Source organism: Macrotis lagotis, chromosome 5 (assembly GCF_037893015.1).
Source record: "Macrotis lagotis isolate mMagLag1 chromosome 5, bilby.v1.9.chrom.fasta, whole genome shotgun sequence".
NCBI classification, from domain to species: Eukaryota; Metazoa; Chordata; class Mammalia; order Peramelemorphia; family Peramelidae; genus Macrotis; species Macrotis lagotis.
Window position 1 is genome coordinate 238,539,484 of NC_133662.1, and position 27,727 is coordinate 238,567,210.

At 40.8% G+C, this 27,727-nt stretch overlaps 1 protein-coding gene across 2 annotated transcripts; it reads left to right on the forward strand.

Annotated features, from left to right (window-relative positions):
• The first annotated feature begins 695 nt into the window (after positions 1-695).
• LOC141488714 (galectin-9-like) lies at positions 696-27,007 on the forward strand. 2 transcript variants are annotated; one of them, XM_074189017.1, is made up of 11 exons: positions 696-861; positions 9,349-9,440; positions 11,698-11,899; positions 12,461-12,571; positions 17,213-17,308; positions 19,077-19,118; positions 20,430-20,477; positions 21,829-21,870; positions 22,532-22,620; positions 24,120-24,282; positions 26,060-27,007. In XM_074189017.1, exons 1-11 carry the CDS (start codon positions 832-834, stop codon positions 26,204-26,206), a joined length of 1,062 nt encoding a protein of 353 aa, XP_074045118.1. In that variant the 5' UTR covers positions 696-831; the 3' UTR covers positions 26,207-27,007. The 2 variants fall into 2 exon arrangements, with proteins under 2 accessions (XP_074045118.1, XP_074045117.1); XM_074189016.1 differs by lacking the exon at positions 17,213-17,308 and having other exon boundaries at positions 737-861.
• Positions 27,008-27,727: the final 720 nt, after the last annotated feature.

Genomic DNA, 27,727 nt, shown 5'->3' on the forward strand with positions numbered 1-27,727 from the left:
AATAGTCTGATATCTTGCCCTTGAAGATAAGCATTTGAAAGTTTCTACCTCCCCATCAAAGAAAAGACACCATTCCCAGAGAACCTGTCGTCCCAAGGTCTTATCTTTAATACCCACTTCTACATCTGAATCTGTCTTAAAAATTGATTTGAGAACACATTTGAGTCTATTCGTCTCACCCCCAAACTGCCAGTTATGACTGCATTTCTAACACTGACTATACTCCCTAGTCTTTTCAGATAACACAAGGGGATGTAAGAAGATATGACCATTTCCATTGGTGTGGCATTGGGCAAGTAGTTTAATTTCTCCACACCTCAGTTTCCCCATTTGTAAAATGAAGGGGTTGGACTGGCCACCCTCTAGATCTAGAATGTTCTAAGATGAAACCCTTGCCCTTCAAGAACTTGCAAGCTAGCACATTTCATCCAGTTATATCTGACTTGGAGATCATTTTCCTCTGTCATTAAATGAGGGAGCTGGACCAACACAGCTAGGAGAAGGTGTCTCCATCTATGAGTGGCTTCCTTCAAGCATAGTTCTGATGGCTCCCCAGCCCATGGTCTGCATTTATGGAGGCTCCCATTCTTTGTCTCTGGAAATGGCTTTGCATTTCTGGACTTGTATATATGTTATAGATACGTAGGTGCCAGATGTAGAATGGCATGCACAGTGTGCTTTCACAAATAGTTTTCTGCCCTGCCCCCTTTGGCCCCACCTTCAACAGCAGCCAGCTTAATACTTCAGTTTCTGTTTCTTGGTTGGAACTTCCCCTTCCCAAGCCTTTGCTTTAATGAAAAGAGCAGCAGCAGCAGCAGCAGCAGCAGCATCATGTCTTCCAAACAAACCTACCAGAATCCGGTGAGTCTTCTTGGAGTGGGCACAATAGGGAGGAAGTGGATTGTAATGGAGTGCAGTGGATTATTTCCATGCATCCATAAGAAGCTTGCTCTGTGGACATGCATCTAGGGTACTAGAGGAAACAGTCAGAGGAGAATGGATTGTTTTAGAGAGGATGGGGACAGAGGGGGAAAAGGAACCCTCTGCCTCCACAGAGAATGTAAAAAGGTCAGAAGTTTGAGATGATCCAATCCCATGGCCATTCAACCCAGAGATGCATCCTTGATAATGATCATGCCTTGAGACCCATGGGGATGATTAAAGATGGTTCAGCTTGGTAGATGAGAAATTCCAGGGAAGAGATTGAGGATATGTGAAGCATCTAGCTATCAGCCTCAACTTCCCTCTTCTATCTCAAGACTGTCTTCAGCTTCCTTTCCTTCTGCCTTTCCTGGTCTCTGATATGGATGACTACATTTTCCCATGAAATATCCCAGAAACTTAGAAGAATCATCAATCACACTTTCCAATTTAGAGCCCCATGTCATGGCATCACCTTCTTGCTGTCAAAGTCCTTTTGAAGAAGGAAGATCAAACAAACTAAGGGACCTTAGAGATCATCTACATAATAAATGGGGTTGAATTATATCTTTGGTTTGCAAACTGTTGGTCTCAGGACCCCTTTACACTCTTAAAAATTATGAAAGATCCCAAAGAGTTTCTGTTTATGTTGGCTATGGATTTTTTTTAAGTTTTTGCAAGGTAGTGGTGTTAAGTGACTTGCTCAGGGTCACACAGCTAGGTAATTATGATGTGTCTGAAATCAGATTTGAACTGAAATCCTCCTGACTCCAGGGCTGGTGCCCTATCCACTGCCCACTGGGCTATGGATCTTTTTTTTTTTAGATTTTTGCAAGGAAAATGGAGTTAAGTGGCTTGCCCAAGGTCACACAGCTAGGTAATTATTAAGTGTGTGAGAACGGATTTGAACCCAGGTACTCCTGACTCCAAGGCCGGTGCTTTATCCACTACGCCACCTAGCCGCCCCAGGGCTATGGATCTTAATAGTTATCTTATTAGAAATGAAAACTGGTCAAATTTTAAAATGTTTTTGAATTCATTTTCATTCAAATTAATTCAGCAATTCATTTTTAAAATTCAACAAAATCCATTTTCTATTAACATAGTTTTAATGAAAAATACCTATATTTTCCAAACAGAAGTTTTTTTGAAGATCTCTTTAATGTCTTTTATTTGTTTCTGCATTCAGTCTGTTATGATACATTCTTTTGGTTGAAGTATATGAAGAAAATTCAGATTCACAGGATCTCAGGAATTCCTCCTTTCTTTCCCCCAGCCAAGGGGCCTCACACCACATTTTGAGACCCATTTGATTAGATAAACTCTAAGATCTCTCCTACCTCTAAATCTATGACCTAGGTTAAAAAATTCTCTGTCTCTCTCTCTCTCTCTCTCTCTCTCTCTCTCTCTCTCTCTCTCTCTCTCTCTCTCTCTCTCCAAATGAGGAAACCTAAGTCCAGAGGAACTGAGTGATCCAAGGAGAGGGAAAAAAAAGACATGAGATCATAGACTTTGAATGGGAAGGATCCTTAGAAGTGTCTATTCCAATTCCCTCATTTCATAGATTTAGAAATTGAGTACGAGAAAGGTGATGTAATTAACTCCAGGTCACATAGGTAATAAGTAACAAAAGCAAGACATATATATGAGTGTATGTGGATGTGGATGTGGATGTGGATGTGTATGTGGATGTGGATTTGTTTCTGTGTGTGTGTGTGTGTGTGTGTGTGTGTGTGTGTGTCTTTCCCTGCCGCTACCATTGCTTCTCCTCCACAGCTATTAACCCTCTCTGGGCCTCAGTTTCCTCATCTGTATAGGAATTAGACTAAGTGCAAGCCCTTCCAGTTTTATGAACTGTGAGTCTCTGGATCTAGGCTCCTCCCATATTCTGGGGTAGGTCAGTCTTATGCCTTCTTACCCAGGTTTCATGTTTGCCATGGACTGGACTGAATCTCAATTAAAGGAATTCTCTAGGAAGTGTTAGCTGAAGATCATGTCAGAGAATCTAATCCTAGAGGACGGGACTTGGGCAAACTGCCAAGGGGCCCAGATGTTGCCCTAACTTGGTATGCTAAGCACCCACTGCTTTTCTTTGTTCAGCTGGGGGACTAGCAGGCCATTAGGTAAGTGGCTCTCACATTTAGAAAATAAAGGTGAAAAGAAAATCAGAGCATCCAGTGATGATCTAAGGTCTGAAAAATAGCTACCTGAGCCTAGAAGGATTATGATATTGGACCTGATATTCTTTATGTGGGCTGTACTCTGACTCACCCCTAAGATTATGGCTGATGATACCAAGGTTCACAGATACTGAAAACTAGTAGTGGAATAATTGAGAACTTTCCGTTTCCTGCCTTTTCATTCATTTATTTATTTATTTTGATTTTTTTTTCTATTAACTGACAGGTGCTCTGAAGCCAAATTTGACCTTCTCTTGGTCCCAATGTACATAGCAGAGGTGGGGTGGTATTATGGAGAGTGCTGGGTTTAGAATCAGGGAGAATTCTTAAGCTCCATTTCTGAAACTTGTCAGGTGGACAGATCACTCCCTTCCTGGGCCTGACAAAGGAAGGGATTGGCCTAGATGGCTTTTCCAGTTTTCCTTTTGGACTTGAAGTCCTCTAAGTCATGGCTGCCTTATACAGAAGTAGAGATATCCCCAAGACACTTCTCCTGTGCCTGTCCTCACAATAAAGCTGTGTGAGGAGTATTGTACTTCATGGAATCATAATGTGAAGAGCCCAGTGGTCACAAGTCCAACCCTTTCAATATTCATTTATAATTGAGGAAACTGAGGCTAAGAGAAAACGATAGGTTCTTAGATCGAGGGTTGGAAGGGACCTCTGGAGTCATCTAGTTCAACTCTTTCAATGTCTAGAGAAGAAAATAGAATCACATGGAGTTGAAGCAATTTGCCGCCATCACACAGCTAGTAAGCATCAAAAAGAGGATCTGAATCCAATTCTTGCTGTTTTTAGTTCCCCCTGACTCTACACACTATTCACTGCCTCTCTGCCCCTGTTACCTCTCATTCTATTGGCTTTAGGATAGGTTAAAGAGGAGGTCTGATCAACTCCTGAGACCCCAGTTTAGACTGTGAGGAGGTGGCCTTATAGCTAAGCTCTCAATGCTGTGGGCTCTACCACTGTTTGAAGGTTGGAGTTTGAGGTCTTTGGCAAAAAGGAAAAAGTATGGAGCCCAGTTATGGAACTTTCAGGAGGGGATGTCACTTCTAATGAGGCCGACAAGGAGTATTCAGGTTCCTTGCAAGAGTGTACTGGTGGGGGGCAGCTAGGTGGCGCAGTGGATAGAGCACCAGCTCAGGAGTCAGGAGGACCTGAGTTCAAATCTGGTCTCAGACACTTAATAATAACCTCACGGCGTGGCCCTGGGCAAGCCACTTAATCCCATTGCCTTGCAAAAAAAAAAAAAAAAAAAAAAGAGTGTACTGGTACTAGCAAGTGAGTTGTTCAGTCATTTGAGTCCTGTCGATTATTCCTGACCCAATTTGGGGTTTTCTTGGCAAAGATCCTGGAGTGGTTCACTATTTCTTCCTCTAGCTCATTTTATAGCTGAGAAACTGAGGCAAACAAGATCAAGTGACTTGCCCAGGATCATACAGCTACTAAGATTTGAACTCAGGAAGATGAACCTTCCTGATTGCAGGTCTGGTGCCCTATCCACTGTGTCAGCAAGCAGCCACATGTTCTAGAAAGCAGAGATTCAGAGAGGTAAAGTCATTTATCTTGGGTCACACAGCTAACAAGCATTAAGCACAATCTGCAACCTGACTCCAAATCCATAATTTCATCCATTACTTTAATTTTTGCCTGTGTTCAAAAATGCTCAACTTCTCCTTCTCCATCCCCAAGGCTGAAATTTAGTTTTGAGCTCCTGCCAGCAAATTCAACTTTCTTTTTTGTCTTTCAACTTGACCATTTGGCCGTCATGGTCAACTTCTTACGGAACTCCTTACTTAGAAGACCTTCTGGATGATGTGAATTATTGAGAAATCAAAATAGAGACATGGGGTGAAGTGGAAGACCACAAACGCTGGGCTGAGAATAACTGCTGATTGGGTTCCTGTAAGCTTATGACCTCTCCTGCCTGAGAGTTGACCACCAGTTCCTCCTAGACTACTGTGGGCAAAGTGCTTCAATATACTGAGAGAAGAGAAGTAGAGATGGGAAGGAAACTGGCACCTTCCATCCCAGATCACTGCTAAATCTTGTATCCCATCATTCTATTCTGTTTCCTTACATCCTGCTTAAAATGTCTCCAAGGATGCCTGGAGACAGAAGTTCACCTAGCTGTGGCTTCAAAGTCACAGTTGAAAAGCTTCAAACACAAACAAATCCACACACACACACACACACACACACACACACACACAGACACAAACAGACAAACACACACAGACATATCTATGTAATAACCACATCTTGGAAGGTTCAGCCTTGGCCCCTAAAGAGGTAGGGGCTGTGTGGTATTGCAAAACCCAAAGCTTTATGACAGACTACAGATGCTAGGGTCAAAACACAATTTTGAAATGGAGGCAGGGATACTCAGGGTCACACGGCTAGTAAGTCTCTGAATTTGGCAGATTTGAACTAAAGAAAATGAGGCTTTCTAGAGCTCCATCCATCCACTGTGCCAACCACCTGTTCCAAGAACCTCAGAGGAATAAATAAATAAATAAGTACTTATCCTAGATTATCTAAACAAATCTCTAAAAATGTCTCCCATTTCAAGAACCTGCGAGAGTTGGAGGCATAATGAGCTATACTGGACTCTCTTTGCCTAGCCCCAGCCTACTTTCTGTGGGTAGAAAGCAACAAAAAGAAGTTCAGGAGATAGAAGTAAGAACATTTTGTTATTACTCTGTTACCTTCATCCAGGAAATGAGCCAATGCCTGTTCAGTTTAAACTCTAACCTCTTTCAAGAGTATTTGTGGTTTAAACATAGACTCCAGTAGGAGAATGAAAAATTTTCCTGACTGTTAGTGGAATTTTAGGCATCAAAAAACAGCTGTAGAAACTATTTCTAGGTCTTTCCAGAACCCCTGATATCATTCCATAGGAGTCTTGCTCCATTTAGCTGAGGCTGCATCTGCTCACAGTTTTGAGAGGCAGATGACATGAGTTGGTTTTTTTTTTTTAATATCAGTTTTAAAAAGAGGAAACTGAGGTCTTGGGGAGTGAGAATTTGACAGAAGTCAACAAATAGTAAGAGGTAGAATAAGGACCAAGTAGAATAAGGGGTGGCAAGCACTCCCCTCTCTCAAATATCTGTATGTTTGTGTGTTTGTGTGTGTGTATGTTGTGTGTGTGTGTGTTGTGTATCTGTATGTATGTGAAGGGATTTGACAATAATCTTCTCTAGATGAGGAAGGAGTGACAGGTCAAGGCTTTCTAGAACCTGGGTTCAAATCTAGCCTGACACTACCTACGTGACCCTGAGCATGTCATTTAACTTTGTTTGTCCGTGACCCTTATCTGTAAAATGAGCTAGGGAAGTTGACAAACTATTCCTGTATCTCTGCCAAGAAGACCTCAAATGTGTCATAAAGAGTTAAATGAGACTGAAAAACAACTGAACACACATATCTCTTCTGATTCTGATAAAAAAAATTTTAAATTTTATGGCAATAAATTTGTGTTCCCAAGGTCACACAGCTAGGTAATCATTAAGTGGCTGAAGTCACATTTGAACTCAGGTTCTCCTGACTCTGGGGCCAGTGCTCTATTCCTGCACCATCTAGTTGCCCTGTAAATTTCTTTTTTGCCTAACTTATTTCTTGATTTTGATTTAGAATAATAAAACTATTCATCCACACAAACATACAGCAGAAAATGGTATGAGAATTTTATGTTCTCTTGTTCAGAGATGGAAATTCAATTAAAAATTTTAGTCACCTAACCTAATGAAAAAGAATATCTAGTTATGATATGAAATATTTACCTTTCTACAATCACCATATTAAATGATAGAAGTAATTGAAGTGCAGTTAGATATCTTGCTTTACTTTTTTTTAGCAAACTAGAATAGTTGATAAACTAATACATATACATTTATATTATAATAACTAACCTTCATAAGGAAAGAATTCTTTCAGAAGTGACATTCAGTCCAATCGACATTAATTCGTGCCAAAAGTGGGATCTCTGGTTTAAACAACTTTTTCCAAGGAAGGACTTTTAAAAACAATAATTCCTATCATGGCATTATTAATCTGGTTACCTTTGGCATTTTAAACCCATATTAAAGTCATCAGGAATAGAACAATCACATTCAATGAAAGAGACTATAATCATGTAGTGCTCCTGAATGACGCTGTCAACCGTCACTTCATTGGAAAATCTCCCAACTAGAAGAATTGTTACCTGAGCAGAGGATAAGTTTAAATTGGTTTGGGGTGGATTAAAGATATCGAGAAAGTGCACGCCCAGAGTTTTCAGATAATCTGACATCTGTGTTGCAAGACTGCAGAAGTTAGAAACATTTTTATCACATGATTACATGGCTGATGAGGAACAATTATAAAGCAATAGGGGAAAAAGGGAGTTATGCAAGTGGAGTGTAGACAATAAGAGCATGTACATAGGTCTTATTATTAGCTGGAAGTCTTTTTTCAGTAAGAATCTTTTTTTTTTAGGTTTTTGCAAGGCAACAGGGTTAAGTGGCTTGCCCAAGGCCACACAGGTAGGTAATTATTAAGTGTCTGAGGCCGGGATTGAACGCAGGTCCTCCTGACTCCAGGGATGGTGCTCTATCTACAGCACCACCTAGCCACTCCTTTAGTAAGACTCTTAAGAGATCTGTGACTCTAGTGACTTTCTATTACTCTAGTAAAGGCAATGCTTATTCTAGAACAATGGGTCTCAAACCTATTAGTCTTAGGGTCTTTTTATGCTCTTAAAATTATTGAGGACCCCCTAAAGAGCTTCTGTTCAAGTGAATTATAGAAATCAATATTTATCATATTAGAAATGAAAATATCTTGGTATTATTATGAAAGTATTTTTTTTCCTCATATACTCCCTGAAAGAGAGTCCTAGGGGTTGCTGAATGACATTTTGAGAATTCTGGTCTAGTAACAGCTATGCATATTTGTTCACCAAAGATATGATGGAAAAGGAGATTGAGCTTGCTAGTTAAAAGTAACAGAACAGGGACAGGTGGGTGGCACAGTGGATAGAGCACCAGCCCTGGAGTCAGGAGGAGCTGAGTTCAGATGAGACCTGAGTTCAAATTTAACCTCAGACATTTAATGATTACCTGGGAAAGTCACTTAACCCCATTGCCTTATAACCCCCACCCCCAAAAGAAGTAATGTAACAACAACTGAGGACTTTTATTTTGCACAGCAGGGGAGGACTACTACTGAGGGATATAGTGATAATATTATTTAAAAAATGAAAACATTGTAAAAAATATTTTTTAAAAAAGAATTGAATTAAAGCATTTAAACTTTTAAAAATGCCCAGAAAAGAACAGAAGGAAGTACAGAAAGGAATAAAGAGAAAAAAAGGATGTGTTGAAACTGTGATGTGAAATTTAGAGTGGCATTTTTTTTGAGGTTTTTGCAAGGCAAATGGGGTTAAGTGGTTTGCCCAAGGCCACACAGCTAGGTCATTATTAAGTGTCTGAGGCTGGATTTGAACTCAGGTCCTCCTTACTCCAGGGCCATTGCTCTATCCACTGTGGCACCTAGCCACCCCATGATGTGTAATTTAATACACACTTTTACAAAAAAACAAAAAGGCTCATAATAGAATTTCATAGTGTGATGGGTGTCTGATATATGGTGAACTCCATCAGTTTTCTAAGATGGTGCACAAGAGTCCAATCCCCATTTCCATAGTTTCTTATATAATTCCTCCCTTTTCTGCTCTTCTTTGTATATTGAGCTATTCATGTTTGCTTATGTTTATTAAGGTCATAAAAAACAATAAAATGGGAACAATAAGCAATAAAATGAACAAGGCAGAAGAAAAGCAAGAAGTTCTGAAAAGGATATAAATAGGACCATTTTACTGCCATGTTAGATTTAATCTAGACTTTTTGAAAAACAAATTGCAAGAGAAATTCATGGTTTCTTATTCAATTTTATTTTTTGTTGTACGTTGAAATACACACATTTGCTAATGATTGTTAAGTTCACAATAAAAGTGAAAAACCATTTTTAAATGATTATAAAAATAATAAGAGGAGAAAGTCATGGTTGAGAGAAAGACCCCCTCCCCACCATTCCATTTGGTGCTGGTGATGGAAACTAATAAAATCTTGGGGAGCCATCTTGTCAGGTTCTGGTCTTGGTTTGTTTCACCTTTGACTCCAACCTTGGTCTTCAGAAAATAGGACCTTCCTGAATTTTTTGCTTTATGGCCTACAACTGACAATTATATCCTTCCTCTTTTCTGCAGCTCATTCCATTTTCTGGACCTATCCATGGAGGACTCCAGGATGGACATGAAGTCATTGTGAATGGGTCGGTCCTTCAAAGCGGAGGGACCAGGTACTTGTTTCCTCTTACATACCTTGTCTCTGAGTAGGCCAGGGCATCCATCAGTAGGTAGAGGCACAAGGATCCAGTTCCAGAAATGTCTCTGGCAACTGCTTCGACCTCTCAAGTTATTTTACCTGATTTCAGGAACTGAAGAAGCCCATGGGTTGGAAAGCCATATGATGATGGCATATGACAATGATATACTGGCTGACCCTCTGCAAGACATAGATTTACAGCCATGATCTAAAGAGGGGAATGCAAAAAAAAATGCACTTTCTTGGCTAAGCTTCTGGACCTGATCTTATCTGAGCCATTAAGGGAAGGGAGGAAGGGAGGGATTCAAAACCTTGCAAAAAAAGAAATGATTGGTAGAAACTACCATTGTATGTAATTGGTAAACAAATAAAATATTTGTATAATTTTTTAAAAAATATATCTTGCTAGGAACTAGGGATAACAAATGTTTTGCTTTTGTTTTTCCTAATAAGCATCTCCCCTCAGCGTGCTTAAATTATAATGGAGGAAGGGGCACAGAAACTACAGAGAACTGGATAAATACAGCATAAGGTATAATGAAATCAGAGGACACAGCTAGCAGGGGCTCATTCTAGGAAGAGTGGACTACCTTAAAGTGAATACCCAGAAATGGGAAATAGCAGGGAATGGCATTTTATTTGGTCAAACTTTGACCCTAGACCATGTAAGAATAGAAGGTGATGCTTTAGCCTCATTGTTTAGTCATTTTTCAGTTATGTCTAACTCTTTGTGATTCAATTTGGGATCTTCTTTTCAAAAGTACTAGAGTGGTTTAGCATGTCCTTCTCCAGCTCATTTGACAGAAGGGGAAACTGAGACAAACAGGATTAAGCAACTTGCCTAGGCTCACAAATTAAGTTCCTGAGGCCAGATCTGAAGTCAAGAAGATGAGTCTTTCCAGATCCAGGGCCAGTACAATTTTTTTGAAAAAAAAATGATTTACTGAAGGCAATGGGATTAAGTGACCTCCCTAAGGACACATACTAGGCAATTATTTAGTGTCTGAGGCTGAATTTGAATTTAGGTCCTCCCGACTCCATGGCTAATGCTCCATCCACCACACCACCTAACTGTCCCCCATTGAATCTTAACTACTGTGACTCCTTACCTCATTACTTGTCTACTAATCTGTAAAACTTAAGGACTACATGTATTATATGTGATCTTTATTTTGCAGTTTCCCCAGAATCTAGCTTAATAAATATTAATGAACCAACTTTGTGGGCTCCCCTAAGATACTCAGCTATTACTAGCTCAAGCTAAACTAGGAATATGAATCCAGAACATTGCCAGGACAAATAAACCATGCTATTAAATTAATTAAGCAACATTTATCGAACTTGACAAAGTGCCCATGTGGAATTTGAAGGATTTTGGAAATAATATTCTGGGTACAGAGTAGGAGGTGCTAGGTTTGGAACCAAAAGACTTGGAGTCAAATCCCAGGTTTTTCCACTGGCTACCTGTATAACCTCAAGAAAGTCACTTCTAGTCAGTGAACCTCAGTAGTCTCCTCTGGAAAATGAGAGAGTTGGATAAGATCAGAGTCTCTTAATCTAGATTTCAGGGAGTCTGTGAAACTGGATGGCAAAAAATATATCTTTATTTCATTGTATTGAAATGCATTTAAAAACAAGATCCTGAGAAGTAGGCCCACGGGCTTCATTAGACTGCCATAGGAATCTATACCTAAAAAGGTTAAGGCCTTCGGTACTAGGGGATGGCTAAGGAGAGCACTGCATGGGGAGTTAGGGAACCTGGGTTCAAATCTCAGTTCTGCTGCTTTCGTCGACTACTGGAGGAGACATTCTATGAGGGCAGGAGCTGTGTGGAGCTAAAGTGTACATCTTCCCTTCCATCTACTGCATACAACATCCCAATGGATGGAGCAGATTGAGGGAACTGCATGGAGGAGGTGGGACTTGAGTTTCTACTCAAGCTAAAAATTAGTGGACATTCCCTTCATTTACCATCTAAAGGAATAACAGAATTATGCCCCTAGAGGCAATGCAACATATTTCTAAATGCAGGTATTTGAAATAAAGAAAAAAAAAAGGGAAAAATAGCACAAAGACTAAATGGAGGAAGGAAAAAGTGTAAAGAAGAATGAGAGAGAAAGCAAAAGATTCTAAGAAACAGGATCAGCTTCTAGAAACTAGACAACATCTTACTGATCACCAGAATATACTGCATCCACCAACGGCTCTTATTTTTTTGGCTCTGGCACTAGATTTTCTGTGAATTTTCAGCATGGGTTTGATGGAAACAACATCGCCTTTCATTTCAACCCTCGGTTTGAAAATGGAGGTTTGGTAGTGTGCAACACAAAGCAGAATGGATCCTGGGGACCTGAGGAGAGGAAGATGCAAATGCCTTTCCAGAGGGGGGTGCCTTTTGAAATTCGCTTTCTGGTCCAGAGTACAGCCTTCACAGTAAGCAACAGAATCATCCCTCCTAAGTCACTTTCCTCTGAAAAAGAGAGCACAGTGGGTAATAAGTTAGAGGGCCTAAGTTCAAAAGAGTCAACTTCAGATGTAAAATCGAGTTCATTTGAAAAAGATCAGAAGGTTTTAATGGTCCACATGCTCAATGTGAATCAGTAATGAAACACAGACACAACAGTAGCTAAATGTAACCTTAGGCTTCACTGGGAGGTAGACAATAATCTTGATGTATTCTGCCCTACGCCAACTGTATCTGGAGTACCATGCTTGGTCTCTGGCATCACAATTTTTAAAAGTCCCTGATAAACTGGAAGTTTATAAACTCGAGTCCATGCCAAAGGTAGATGAAGCAACAGGAAAGGGGATGTTTAGTCTTAGAAGGAAGTGTCAATGGGAAAAACCCAATCCTGGGTTGGGGCTTGATGTTGGTCATCCTCAGTGACTGGAGACCTGATGTTAGGTGGGGGAAGATCCAATCTCAAGGACTCATATTTGTGGCTCCAAGGTCCCTCTGGTCTTTTTGTTAATGCAGCTTCCTCTTGTTGGCAGGTTATGGTGAATGGGAATTTCTTTCTCCAGTACCAGCACCGGCTCCCTCTCTACCAAGTGGACACCATTTCAATTCAGGGCGAGGTGCAAGTGTCCTTCATCAACTTCCAGGTCAGAACGGGTGGCACAGGTCTCCTCCACTGTCCTATTGAATGGGCTAAAGTCTGAGATTTCTTCAGTAGAATATTATAGATTAGAAATAGTTAAGCTGTGTGTTATGTCCCTTCTGCCCCTCCTCCCCTGACAAGCAATTTTATGTTACCTTGACCAGAATGTGGAGAGTAAGCTGACCCTGTCTTATCTGGACAAGTCCAGATGGTTCTACATTCCTTGTCCTGGAGGGGGAGAACCTGCCTCTGAATTATAGACTTTTTCTTTAGAGTAATTTACACCTATAGATTGTGAAGACCACCTTCCTCACTAGAGGATGGTTCAGTGGGGGGGGGTTCCCACTAGGACAAATGGATCTTGGATTTCCTGCTCTTTACCCCCTTTTCTCTCTCTCCCTGTTTAAGATGGAGCAAGGGGGTCCAATTCTCAAGAATTGAATCAAACTTTTCTCTTCATACCTTGAGAAATCTCTGAGTTTCCTTTAATTGCGTAAACACATCCCACACTCTATCTTCTATCCCAAAGGAAGGGTGAAGATCTAACTGAGCAGCAGCTGCCACTACCAGCAGCCATAGGCAGGGCTCCCACTTCCCTTGCTCCCTCTCCTGTATTTGGAGGGGAGAAAATCCCTGTAACTCTCCCCAGGGCTATCTCTTTGCCTCCCATTTGGCTTTGTCATTTTCCCTTCCTCCACGGGAATGATTTGCCCTTGATCTGTGGCAGAGCAGTCCCAACTCCCCTGGGGCTGACCAACCACAGTTGGACAAAAGTTCCTTTTGCCTCTAACATAGTGATGGAGTTTTGATCTTCTCCAGTAATGAACAACAAGAACCAAGTAGGTATTTAATCAATATTTGTTAAATTGACTCAGACTGAACTGGACCGAGCTGAGTTGCATTTTTGCCCCTTTGTTGGACTCTATACATCCCATTCCCACTGTCCCCACCATGTCTGTCCCCCTAAGTCCATGCTGTTACTTCTTTCTCCTTCACTGATTGGGAGGCAAAATGATAGAGTGAAAAAACCTGAATTTAAATCCTGACCAATGTTTCTGATCTCATGATCTCCTCACCTTCACTGTCTGAGGACCTTAGTTCATACCCTTGTCACCTCTCTTGAGATGCTTAAGTGAGAGATGCCTTTTGAGTTTACTCTTCACTCTAAGTGCTTTGAACTTGGTTTACCCCTCAGGTCCTTTCCTCTCCCTTAAAATTTTTTTGTTTTTGTTTTTTTTTTTTGCAAAGCAATGGGATAAAGTGACTTGCAGTTGGGTTCAAACAGTTGGGTTAATTATTAAGTGTCCAAGAGCAGATTTGAACTCAGCTCCTCCTGATGCTAGGGTCTGTTGCTCTATACACTGTACCATCTAGCTGCTCCTCTCTTAATTTTGGTGACCCTAGTTGACATTTCTCCTGACGGTCTCCCTTGTCTTTACCTCATCTCCTTTCTGTCCTTGTTTTTAATACTATTCATCTGTCTCTTCTCTTTACACCTGCCTTTTCCCTCCCATCTGGTCTTGTCTCTTTCATAAACATCTCCTATCCAAATACAGGAAATCATTAGAAGAGCTGGCAAGGACTATTCTTTCCTATCTTTTCTCTAGGTTGGTACTTCTCTAATCTAATTTAGTCATGATTCAATTCATTCACCAAACATTTATTTCTTAGGTACTTCCTAAAGGCAGGTCACTGGGCAAAAATATATGATTTCTGGCTTATTAGTAACTTACATTCTACTGGAGCATACAGAGAAATAGATACAAAACGATTTTAAAATGAGAGAGAGAAAACTAATGACTAGAGACAATCAGGGAAGGTTATCCACAGGAAACCATGTCTTACTTGAGAGATGAGGGAAACTAAGGATTCTAAGAGACAAAGGTGAGGAGAGAGGAGAGGTAAAAGGCTGGAGATGGAAAACTCAGAGTTGAGAAGGCCAGTTTGGAAAGAGACTGATATGAAATGAGATTGAAAGGCTGAGGAGGGTTTTTAGTGCCAGCAGGAGGAATTTGTATCTTATTCTAGTGGTGACAGGAGGTCCTTGAGGCAGCAATATATAACCAAACGACTGCTGATCTTGCAGCACTGACCTAATAGTCCAATTTGACCAGAGTTCAAATCTTGGCTGCGTTACTTATTATTTGTGTGACTTTGAATCGATTCATCTGTATGGGTATGAGTTTCCTTAGCTGTAAAATGAGACAATTGGAGTAGTTGAGCACTAAGAAGTATTTTACCTCAGAAGTTCCTTTCAACTGTAGATGTATGCTTCTAATATATAAAGGAACTGAAATTTTATGAGTAGGGTGTGCCATGATTGGTCCTGTGCCTTAGGAGACCTCTTTGGAACCTTTGGGGAGGATGGATTGGAGAGGGGAGCAGTTGAGGCAAGAAGTTCCATTAAAAGGTTACAGCAATTTCAGTAACTATCCAGGGGAAAGGTGAAAAGAAAGTAAACCAGAGGGCTGTTTATGTGAACAGAGAAAAGGGAGATTTGAGAGAAGTTTTAAAGGTAGACTCACCAAGATTTAGCAACTGATTGGGGTGTGAGAGAGAGAAGATTCAAAGATGGCCCTGAGGTCAAGATAATGGTGTTCTCAATAGAAATGGGAAAGTTTGAAGGAGGAGGAGTTTTAATATGGAAAATAGTGAGTTCTGCTTTGGATATGTTGAATAGATTTTGGACATGTGGTCATGCTGATGGAGCATCCAGGTGAAGATGTTCTAAAGATGTCCCTTGTCAAGATATTAGGAGACACCCTGTTTTCTAGCTAAGGCCCAACAAGGAAACTATTCCATGAGCTTGGGATAACAACATTTTTTTGTGGTCACTCTCTGGATGGATCTCAACCTCCGGCAAAATCACATAATTATTGTACTATTTTAACCAATATCAGATGTTCTCTGTTTTGGACAAGCACTGGACAAGTTTGGACAAATTCTGGTCATGAAGTATTGCTATGAATCAAACTTATATCATTGCTTTTGTCCCCTCATTGTCAGGACTACAGCTCACCGTGTAGACTTTAGTATAAGTATTAAGAACTACCTACACTAAAGTGGGTCCCCTCAGTAGGGATGCGGCCCTGGCACATGTGTCTAATTTGTGTTTTTACTTGCAAACCATTTCTGTCATTTTGAAATTAAATTTCTGTTTGATTTCCATCTCTCTTGTTTCTAGCCTGCTCTGTTTGGCTCCATTCATCCACAGGTTAGAGGTGGGTTCCGTCCAATTGACATTAATTTGTGTCAGAAGTGGGATCTCTGGTTTAAACAACATTTTTCAAGGAAAGACATTAAAAAAAGAATTCCCATAATTGCATTATTAATCTTGTTACCTTCAGCATTTTAAACCCACGTTAAAGTTAATCAAGCATGGAACAATCACATTCAGTTAAAAGAGATTATAATCATGTAGTGCTTAGCATAGTATTTTGATCCTTATAATAACACTGGAAGATGAATGCCATTCCTTATAGATCAGGAAACTGGGGCAAATGGAATAACCTGCTTAAGATTACATGTTGTGTGATCCCACTTCTGACGCCAATTAGCGGCAACTGGACTGTACTGGCCTCTAACCTGTGGATGGTCAGAGCCGAACAGAGCAGGCTAGAGACAGGAGAGTTAGGAATCAAATAGAAGTTTAATTTCAAAGTGAGGGAAAAGACTTGCAAGCAAGGAGGCAAATTAGATGCCAGTGCCAGGGCCCCACCCCAGCCGAGGAGTCCTACTTTAGTATAGGCAGTTCTCAATACTTATATCAATACTTATATAGTGAGTTAGCCCAGACAATGAGGGGTGACAGCAACAAAGTTGATTCATAGTAGGATTTCATGACTGAAATATGGGCTTTTGTATGGGCTTCTCCAATGCTTGTCTGAGCTTAGAGAACAACCGGTGCTAGTCATAGCAATGTAATAATTATATGATTTTGTCAGAGGGTGAGATGATTCAGAGGTTGAGCACAATGCATTGTTGCCACCCCAAGTTCAGGGCACATCTTGCTTGCTGGATCTTAACTCTGGACAACAGCGTGTCTCCTAATGATATCTTGATACCCTCAAGCAAGGAGATTCTCCTACTCTCCTTCACCCAATTCCAGGTTCTTAATAGTTGAGGTTGGAAAGTAAATCATGTTTCATCTAATCTTCTCTCATCACAAGCATCAGAAAAGATTCTCAATAACCAAGGTGTCCAGGAAGGTACCCTCTCTGTCTTTACCAGACAGGTTGGGGACTGAATGGATTAAAAATATAGACCAGAAAGATATTTTCAGGTATAAGGGTTATTAGCTGAGTCTTGAGCATGGGCAGTTGGGAGAATGGAAATTTTCAGCCTTGTGATGCAAGTTCATATGCTAGGCTTGCTATCCTAACCATAAGCAGCCACCTTCAAAAGAGGGAGGCTTTACTTAAACTAATCCAGCTGCTACCTAAATGTGCCTGCTCTTTGCCTATTTCCCCTCCAAACTTGTGTAACTTTCATTTTCCAAGGAAGTCCCACCTCTCTGAGGTTCCCTCACCTCTACCCTATTCCCTGACCCACCTCCAGCTTTTTCTCTGCCTTCTTTTCTCCTATTTTCTTCCTTACTCTGTTAAAACTACTAATCCAAATACTGCTCTTTTTTCTTTTTTAACAGAACAGCAGACCTGCTCCCATTCAGTCTTCCTGCTATGTCGTGCAGCATCACTTGAAATCACAACCTCCTCATAAACCCAGGGGGGGCAAACCCCAAGTGAGTTAATGAGTGAGAGGCCTAACCCTTCACTCTGTCCAGTCTGGACCAGATGTCTGTCAACCAGACAGAGCCATCTACTGGCTTAGTTACAACAGAGTCAGGCAAATCATAGAGACAAGATGGAGGTCAGTTAGAATAAAGAATCAGACTGTCCTCTCAGAAGTCAGTCACTTTGACTAGGACATAGAGCATGCCAGTTCACACAGAAGGGGAGTTGGTTAGGGGAATTAGAACAATAGGAAAGGCAGTCTGCACAGTTTAAATAGGGAGATGGAACAATTAGACAGTGGGAATTGAGTTGGAAGGAGTCATTCAGGTAAGCCCTAGCCGGGAAAGCATAAGATCACTGAAAAGAGGGAGTCAAGATAGAATATTCTGACAGCAGAACAGTTTGAGCAGTGAGATCAACCATCAGAACAGTCAGATAATCAGGACAGTTTGAGCATCAAGAACAACAATCAAAACAATTAAACAATTGATTACATCAGTTAACCATCATTCAGTTAGAATAGGGAGTTGGTCATTGTCTCTCAGGGCTGTTGAACCATGGGTGAATAAATATTTAGTCAGCAGCTGTTTATTTAACATACTAGGAAGCCTCATTGGGTGAAGGTTCTCTGAAATGCCAAGGAGTCAGCTGCCAACAGGAGAAGGCCTGAATCCTTAGGATCACCTTACCCTGGCAAGATGGATGGCATTTGTTTCTTTTAAGGCCTTGTTGGGAGAAATCCCCCTCTCTGCTTCTTAAAGGAAACTGAAATTGCTTTGAATGAAAGAGCAATTTGAGATTTGATCTCTTTGGCCCCTTCCAATTCACTGCCACCCTTCTACCTGGGAGGGTGAAGGGGCACCTGCACCAGAAATCACAACTTTGGCATCTGACTGCTTAGAGAAGCATCTGAGATTATCCCTTGGGAAAAGAGGCATCTTCATTGCTGGATATGCCCAGGATGGAGGCAGGGGAGACCTGGGGGAATCTTCCCCCAAGATTGGGGAATGGGAGTTCTTTAAGGGCTTGTGGCTTTGGGTAAGCAGAAAGGAGATGAGCAGATCCACCTTGTAGCCTTTCTAGAGTACTTTACTCTTCATCTATTTCTGTGTGTCCTGAATCCCCTGCTCAGTTTGGTGAAACCTATGGACCCCTTCTCAAAATTAAAGTTTTTAAATGTATAATGTAAGATAGGGACTATAAAGATAATCAAACATGTTGAAATAAAGATGTAATTTTCTGAAGACCCTTTAGGGTCTGTATACTCTCAGGTTAAGAATTTCTAATTTAGGTCAATCCCTGATCAGGGCCTTGGACAACAGACTGAGGAAGTCTATGAATCTCTTTCTATTTGTAAAAAAAATATTAAATTTAAGGCAATGGGGTTAAGTGACTTGGCCAAGGTCAAACAACTAAGTAATTATTAAGTGTCTGAGGCTGAATTTGGACTCAGGTCCTCCTGACTCCAAGGTCAATGCTCTTTCCATTGAGCCACCTAGCTGTTCCTATGAATCTCTTCTTCAAAGAAGTGGAATTGTATTGTTGAATGTACAAAATAAAATGCATAGGTTTACTAAGTAACTCATTATGGTGAAAGACTGCTATCAAATTTTTTTGACACATACATTCATGAACCTAAAGTTAAAAAACTCTTGAGAGAGACAGAGTGATCCCTTCAAACTCCTAGGATTGTTGGTTTCTTACTAGCTGGGCTTTGGGGTTCAGCTCCTGTTGATGCTCCAGTAATGGCATGGTTTTGTTTTTCATTCCTTTCAGCGTACTCAAAAAATCTGGCAGAATGCTGGCTCTGCTGTCATCGTAAGTCTAGTCTTTTGGGATTATTTTATTTCTGTTTCTCATTTTGGTCAGGTTAGGACCAGAGTGGGACTTTCCCCAGAGAACTGATTCAGGAATTACCTGAAGGAAATTATCCCTTTGTTGGCCATGAATGAGACTCTGTAGCCTGGTCTGTTATATTAGTTCCTGAAGGGCATGTTATCATTCATACAGCACTTTCAGATTAGTGTCATGCCTCATACACATTATCTTCTTTGAATCCCCCCCCCACAACCCACCGAGACAGGTCCTACAAGTGACATTTATCCCCATTTTGTAGATAAGGAAAGCTGAGCTGTAGAGGTTAAGTGCCAGAAAATATCAGAGCTGAAATTTGAATCCAAATCAACTTTTAACTCCAAGTCCAAAGTCTTTCTTAGAGTCTAGTTTCCTTTTTAGGCACAAGACTAGCTGAATATTGCCTCCATCCCAAACTCCCAGGCTCCCAAATCTGTCAAGAAACACCTTCAACTCTCACTCCATTTGCATTGGGAGTCATAGAAGACAGAAGTTCTCTTTTCATACTTCCTCCAATATTTGCATTCTCTTTTAAAATAATTTTTCAGTCATGTCTGACTGTGACCTCAGTGGGAGTTTTCTTAGCAAAGCTATTGGAGTAATTGCCATTTTCTTCTCCAGCTCATTTTACAGATGAGGAAACTGAGGCAAATATGGTTAAATGATTTATTTGGCCAGGGTCACGTTGCTAGTAAATGCCCAAGACCAGAATAATGTCTGTCAGTCTGTCTAAAAGTCTAGTTTATGTACCATGTCACCTAGTCATTACATTAAAATTAATTTATATTAATTTATTATCATATCACCTTCATTTAAAAATATATCCCAATCCATCCCCTACTAAGAGAGCTAGCTCATATGACAAAGAATAAAAAAAAAGAAAAAAGTCAATTTAGCAAACCAAACAATAACATGAGTTGAGGCTAACAGAAGATATAGTCAATGTTCCACACCTGTAGTCCCTGGCCTCTGAAAAGAAGATAAAAATTCTTATTTTTTTTCAGGAGATGGGGGAAGGAAGAAATTTAAAATTCTGGCATATTTGAGTGATTGAGAGTAATTTTCCCAAAGTTTTCTCAGATGATGAGGAAGAGGGCATGGTCTAAGATTTCTTAGCTCCCCTCCACCAAAGTAAAAATCCCATTGAAAATGCAAACAACCATTTCTAGCTAGTGAGTCAAGATTAACATGTGAGGTTGTTACCATGGAGGCACAGTAGGTTTTCATGGTTGATGCATTAATTGAGATTTTTTTCTCTCTTGTTTCTCCTTTCAGACTCAAACTGTTTTCCCAGGAGTCAACTGTGTTCCGCAGATGCCCAGTGTAAGACTTCAAATGCTAACCAATCTTCATTCTATGGGCCCATCCATCCAGTTTTCAGCATTCATTTGTTGAAATAGCCTGAACAGTCTAAATCATGAGGCGGAAGGGCCTCTCAGCCAGGGCCTGGGAATGCTAGACACAAGGCCATAGCTCTGGAACTGGAAGCATTCTCTAAAGCTCACTAATCCAATCATCTAAGTTAATAAACATTCATTAGGGACTGTGCTAAGTGCTAGGAATTCTACAGAGGAGAGAGAGAGAGAGGTCTAGAAAGCTGGATTCCTTGATCTCTAGGGTTTCCTCCAGCTCTAAATTTATAGAGAGGAACCATAGGGAGAGCGGAACTCAAAATCAGGAAGTCTTGGGTTCAAATCTAGCTGTGTGAGTCTGGGTAAGTCACTTGATCCCTTCATACTTCAGTTTCCTTCTCTGTAGAATAAGGGCGTTGGACTCTCTGGCCTCTAAGATTCCTTCCAGCTCTAAATATATGAGCTTGGGTTAATATGACTGGGTTTAGGTCCTATAGATAGTAAGTTTTAATGGTGGAATCTGAGCTCATTCTCTGATTACAGAACCAGTATTCTTTCCTTTTTCCTAGGGAGGAATGACCTGAGAGGCTGGAGGTGGGGGCTAAGGGCTGAGGCACTTGTCTTCCTTTCGAAGGGGGGAAGGAGGAATAGTAACATCTAATACCAAAGAAGCCCATGTCCCATATACTTTTTGTTCTGAGCGTCAAAGTCTTAGGATCATAGGAATCGGGCTGGAAATAGTAAGTGACTATCTAGTCCAATAAACAAGGAGACTGAGGCTCATAGAAGTGACTTGCTCAAGGTCACTCGGGTAGAAGGGATGATGTTTGTGCTCTTTGTCTAGCCCTATATGCCCCCCTAGTTCTGGCTTATTCTCTCCTGGCTCAGTGGTAAGTGGGGAGGTTGGGGAGATGGGTGCACATGTTCAGGTCTCAGGCAGGCTGTACTTGTGAGCAGGGGACACTGGAGATACAGTTTCTTTAATGATTTAAAGAAATTGTGAAAAGAAAGGAAAAATCTCTCCACAATACAACTCCCCTTCAGTAAGCTGGACAATAGAGAACTGACCAGCAGAGACAGGATTTGGAAGAATTTCTGTTTGAAGTTCTAGAACTGAATTGAGATTATCCAGTTTGTAAAAGGAGGGTGTGCGTGTGCATGTGTGTGTGTGTGTGTGTGTGTGTGTGTGTGTGTGTGTGTGTCTACTTGTGTGACAGGATGTGTCTGGGTGTGACATGTGTCTGTGTATGATTGTGTTTCTGTGTATACGAGACTGTGTTTTGCTGATTCTGGGTGCTTTTATTGCTTCTTCTCTTTTCTAGGCACCTGTTTACCCAACCATAGTGTTCCCCAACCAGGTGTATGTAAGTTGTTGTTTTGTGTTCATGGTGAAGGGCAGTGGGGAGGATGGTGAGAGCCTCAGGCCCTGTGATTTAAGAGAAGGTCTTCTTGGGATGAGGGGCCTGAAAACCTCAGAAAACCAAAGGTAGTCACACACTTGGTAGCCCACCAGCTCTCACCTGGGCCATGTTCCTGATCTCTTAGGATGGCCTTCCAACCTTACATTGCATTTCACATCAGCACTTCTTGTGGCCCATGTGACCAACTTCCTTTTCTTTTTATTGAGGTTGTCTTTGGCATCCTTCTCTCTAAAATGAGAAACAGTGTGGTATGGTGGATAGAGAGCTGGCCTTGGAGTCAGGAAGACCTGGGTTCAAGTTCAGCCTCTGATACATACTAGTTATGTGACCCTGGGCAAGTCACAATCCCTCTGAGCTCTAGGAAACTCTTTTAGACTCTAAGTTACAGAAAAGGTACTCGCCTGTATTGGTAAGAGGGAGTTTCTTCACCTAAGAGTTCCCTATATCAATGAAATCCCAGATTTAGTCCCCTCCTTAGCCTTTCCCAAAGGCATCAACTGTTTCCCCAAACCCTCTGTCAATTGCCCAAGTTGCTTATTTTCAGACTTACCCTTCTTGCAAAAGAAACTGCTTGTTTAACCCTTTGTCTCTTATTTCACTGCAGCCCTTACCTTACTCTACACCGATCTTTGGAGGACTCTTCCCATCCCGGAACATCATTGTATCTGGAACCATTCTGCCTACTGCTGCCATGTTAGCACACCAATCCTAAATTTACAGGGATAGCAGTTCCCTTTATCTAGTATTTTTCTCATCCCTACCTTATCACTAGTCAGTCAATAAATAAGAAGTTATTAAATATATCTATGTTGAGCACTGGAGATACAAGGAAGAACAAAAGACAGTCATTGCCTTCAAGGAGCTTACGATCTAATAGGGGAGACTATTGCAAACAACTATGTACAAACAAACTCTGTATAAGATAAATTGAAAATAATCAATAGAATGAAGCCTCTAATGTTAAAGGGGATCTGGAAAAGCTTCCTGTAGAAGGTAAAATTTTAGCTGGTACTTGAAGAAAGCCAGGAAAGTTGGGAGGTACACATGAGGAGGGAGGGTATTACAGGAGGAGGACCAGGAGATGATAGTGTCATAAAAACCTAAGGAAAAGAGAGTACAAAGATGAAAAGGGTGATTGATAGTGCCAAGGCTGCAGAGAGGTCAAGAAAACTGAGAACTAGGGAAAGATCAATGGATTTGGCATTTAAGGGATCATCAGATTTATGAAGATTGCACATATGTAACCTATATCTGATTGCTTAACATCTCATGGAGGTGAGAGGAGAAGAAGGGGGAAGGAATAGGATTTGGAACTCAAAACTTTAAGAAATGGTTAAAAATTGTTTCAATATGTAATTGGAAAAAATAATATTAACATTAAAATAACATTGAATATTATTTAAATTAAAGATTAGTAATAATAATCTCTTATGCTTTTCCAGATACCTGTTTAACATTTAATTTTGGAGAGAGCAATTTTATTTGAATGGGGACAGAAGGGAATGATAGGAACAGTTTTTCAACTAGATGTTAGGGAAGAAAAAGTGAATTCATCATCCAGGATAATCTACAGAAACAATTAGATGAACTTTAATTTGCCATTTATGCAAAGAGGTTCCTGGCACTAGAGATAGATATGACCTAGGCCCTTTTGTTCAGGGAGCTGACAATCTAATGGGGAGAATGACCTGGATACACAAAATGCTGTTACAAGGGAGAGTGACACATGGTGGTTGCATATATTCAAATCTATACATTTTTACATTTGAAGTTACAATTATATAAATGACGATGTCGTTGATTCTAGTCCAATAGAAATATGAATTATGAATTTAAATAATGTAACCACTTCATAGGATTTCTTATTCGAATCGATCAACTAGCGGTAGGCACAAAGGAGAGATCCAGGCAAAGTGAGAAGTAGGAAGGAGAGAACCCTTTCACCTGGGTTGGGTGGGTATCTTGGAAGGGTTCCAAGAGGAGGGTTTGGAAGGAAAAGGAGAATTTCATTAAAAATTGGTAGGGTGGAGGAGAGAGAGAAGAATTGATTGAATTAATCGCTCCATAAGTAGCAGGTACTCTCCTCCATGGTGGGGGCACAAAGATAAAAATAAAACAGTGCCTGTCTGCTAGGAGCTTGTACCCTGTCAAAGGAAATAACACATACGCATCTTGTTGTTCCTCTCCTTCAGGTTCACAATCAACCTGAAGTGTGGAAATGACATCGCCTTCCATCTGAACCCTCGATTTAATGAGAATGCTGTGGTCCGGAACACCAGGATAAACCTCTCATGGGGACGTGAGGAGCGCAGTCTGCCCAGTTTTATGCCCTTCTCCCTAGGCCAACCCTTCATGGTAAAGCATGAGGAGAAATAGAGAACTGGGTTGATGGGGAGAAGGTAGACCTTGAACTCTGGAGGTTCTTTCAGAATACAGTGAAATGGGAAGGAGTTTCATGACCCAGGGCACTAGATCATGCATTTCCCAGGGGTGAGAGCAGATTGCTCTCAGTCTTCTGTACCCAAAGGAAGATGAGAAGTAGGAAAGGCCTAATGTGTTATGGTTCCTGGAGCAAGTTCCAAGAGATGTTGCTATGTATGCTTAGAATGCCACAGAATGGTCTTGGCATGACTTCAAGACTACAATGATCAGAGATTTCCTCAGCCTAGATTCTCCTTCCACTGTTACAGACTACATCATTATTGGTCTCCTAGAGGTGGTGGGAGGGTGAAGCTGAACTGAAATGAGTTTTTCTTTAGCTACAGATCCTCCAATGGTGAGTTTTAACTCACTCTGTCACTGGTCACATACAAACTCTTCCAAATTTGGTAAGGGCAGTTTGTAGTTTACTATCATGGATTTTAACAAACATAGGGTCTCCATACCACCTTCAGACTTGGAAGAGGACCAAAGTAAAGGACATGTAGAAGAGCAGAAAAAAGTGTCTTTAAATACTGTCTTTAACTAGATGGATCCCTTCTTTAAATTAAAAAAATATTTTGATTTATTTTTAATCTTGAATTAAAAAAATAAGTCTTGCAGGAGCTGATGCTGAGTGACAGAAGAATCCTTTTAAGGGCATTCAGCACATGCATAAACAAATTACATTTAGAAAAGAAAGCTTAGGCTTAAAAAAGATGTTACTTTGGCCACTTCCTTTAGTAGATGAAGGAAGAATTGTCTGGTTGGGTCATAGGGGTCACCTAGTTCAAGTTCTGTCTTTTGCAGATGAGAAAACTAAAACCTAGCAAACAGAAGGTAACCAATCTCCTCCCCCGACCCCCTCCACCTTCCGACACACACATACATAGGGTGTCAGTAGAGGAGCTTGGACCTCAGTAAACTCAGATTCTCTGACTCCAAATGTAGTGTTCTTTCAATCTATCGCTCTTTCTATTGAATGATAAAGGATTATATCACCTCTGAGGCCCACTCTGTCCTCCTCCAAATCTGTAAGCCTGTGATCCTAAGGCAAGCTCTTGTAAAGATCCCATTCCAAGATTTCTGTGAAGTAATACATAATCATAATCAGTATTTATAAAGAGTTTCAAGGCTTGCATGGTCTTTACAATTATTATTTCATAGGAACCTCACAACAATCTTGGATGATGGGTGCTATTTTAGTATTCCCATTTTACAGATGAGGAAACTGTTACATGACTTTTCCACATGGCTAGGGTCTGAGATCAAATTTGAATTCAGCTCTTCTGGATTCCAAGGCTAGGACTCTATCTGTCTGCTGCCTTTGTTTATGGTTAATGATCAAATCCTAATCTGTCCTTGATGCAGTCAATTCTATTTACCCCATATCACTCCAGGATACTACAGCTTGTTGCCATCATAATCCAAAAATGATTCTTTCAGAACCCTATGTCAGAGAAACTTTTCTTTCTTGAGCTCTGAACAGTCTGAAGGAAGTAACAAATGGTTCTATATGAATGAACGCCAGTACTGTAAAGGGATGGTGCCTCACATCTCCTTTACTTGGGTTTGGTATAAAGTATACAAGTCTCCTCTGATAGGAATTGCCTCATTCTCATACTTTGGATCCCCAGTGCTTAATATGGGCCTTGGAATACAGTAGGTTGTTAGTAAATGCTTGCTGTTGATTTATTGTCCCTTTACCTTCCAGGTTCAGATCATGTGTGAATCCCACCGCCTCAAGGTGTCTATTAATGGGCAGCACCAATTTGACTATAATCACCGAATGAAAAACCTATGTTCTATCGATCAGCTGGAGGTGTCTGGAGACATCCAGCTGACCCATGTACAAGTCTAAGGAAGGCTCTCCCACCCAGGTGTCCCAATCTGAATCTTTCTTCTTATCCTTCCCATCTTCACTTCTCCGTAGTGATTGTCTTCTAAGCACCAAGCTTTCCTTCCACCCCAATCAGGGAGGAATTGGCATATGCTGCTCTCTTCTCTGGGGGAAGGTAGGGAAGGGACTTTTCCTATCTTCCTAAGGCAGGATTGTTTACTTCTCAACAACTGCAGAACTTACTTCACCTACAACCTGGTTGCTGTTACTCCAGATGTGATATTTTGATATTTCTATATGAAACAAAGGGTCCATAGATCACTACTCTCACTCCATAATGGGAGTCCCTGCCTCAATGTCTTTTGAGATTTGAACCGCTGTCTTTCTCCTATCTCCACCTGGAGTCAATTGCTTTTCTCTCATACCTTGCTACTGCTGTGGCCCCATCAACATCCCCTTTGCCCTTTCTGGTCCCTCTTAAGATCTTGGCCTACCTTAGGGCCTTATTATATGTCCAGAAAAATTTCCTATTCCTTATGAAACTCCTCCAGGGAGTACTCTCTGATAAGCAGGAACCAGCTATAGCCTCCTGCCTCTCTCATTCTGGGGGACTCAAGTTACCCTAGCCCAATCTATGACCCTATTATTAAAAAAAAAACTGTGAAATAGTACCTGCTCAATTTTTTGTATGCTCCAACTCCTGCTGTTTGGGTTCTTCTTCCCCAGGCAGGGGTTGTGTCTAACCTATACTTTGTACCTCTCCACTGCCCAACTCAGTCATATGTACACAGCAGGCGCTTAATAAAATTCTGTTATATGCAATTGAGCTCAGAACACTTGTGATTCATTAAAGTTATGCTGGGGGATCAGGGGTTGGTGATATTCTTTACTTAGAGGGTGAAACAGGGGTGGGTTAGAATTGGGGCTATGTAAAAATTAGTAAAAATATGAACTAATTTACTAAAGTACTCATTGGCGCAAGTACTTTAGGTAAAATGCTTTTTTTTTCACCATCACCTTCTTTGAGTCTCATTAGAGTGTGGGGAGGCAGGTGTGATTGACCTCACCCCCATTTTACAGATGGACAAATACACTCAGCAAAATGAAAAGACTTGCCCTAGATTACACAGCTAGTATATGTTTGAAGAAGCATTTGATTGAAACCAGAACTTCCTGACTTTGGTCCCAGCCCTCTAATTCAATAGCTGTGCAGAAAAAAGACCAAAGACATTTATATTAAACTCTTGATGCCTTTGTCCATTGGCAGAATGATGAAATGGCAGCTTCTTGGATGGGTTCAAATCTGGAAAGGGATTGGGAAAAAGAAGTGACCTGCAGAGCTGAAACTAAGGTCTGGTGCCTGGGTCTTTGCCCTAGGGTTTCTCAAGATATAAGACCCTCACAACTTATTTAACATGGCTACAAACAACTGACCTTAGCACCTGGTTAGCAAGAATAATTAGTTAAAATAGGAAGCTACTTCCCTTGGCTGTTGTGCCCCTGCTGAGCTCTCCGTGATACTTCTCACCTCTATAAGTTACA

Coding starts and splice junctions, on each gene's coding strand:
- LOC141488714 (XM_074189017.1), top strand. CDS start 832: ATGTCTTCCAAACAAACCTACCAGAATCCG. Junction 12,572..17,212: donor TGTCCTTCATCAACTTCCAG/GTCAGAACGGGT, acceptor CTTTTTTAACAG/AACAGCAGACCTGCTCCCAT. Junction 20,478..21,828: donor GTGTTCCGCAGATGCCCAGT/GTAAGACTTCAA, acceptor TCTCTTTTCTAG/GCACCTGTTTACCCAACCAT.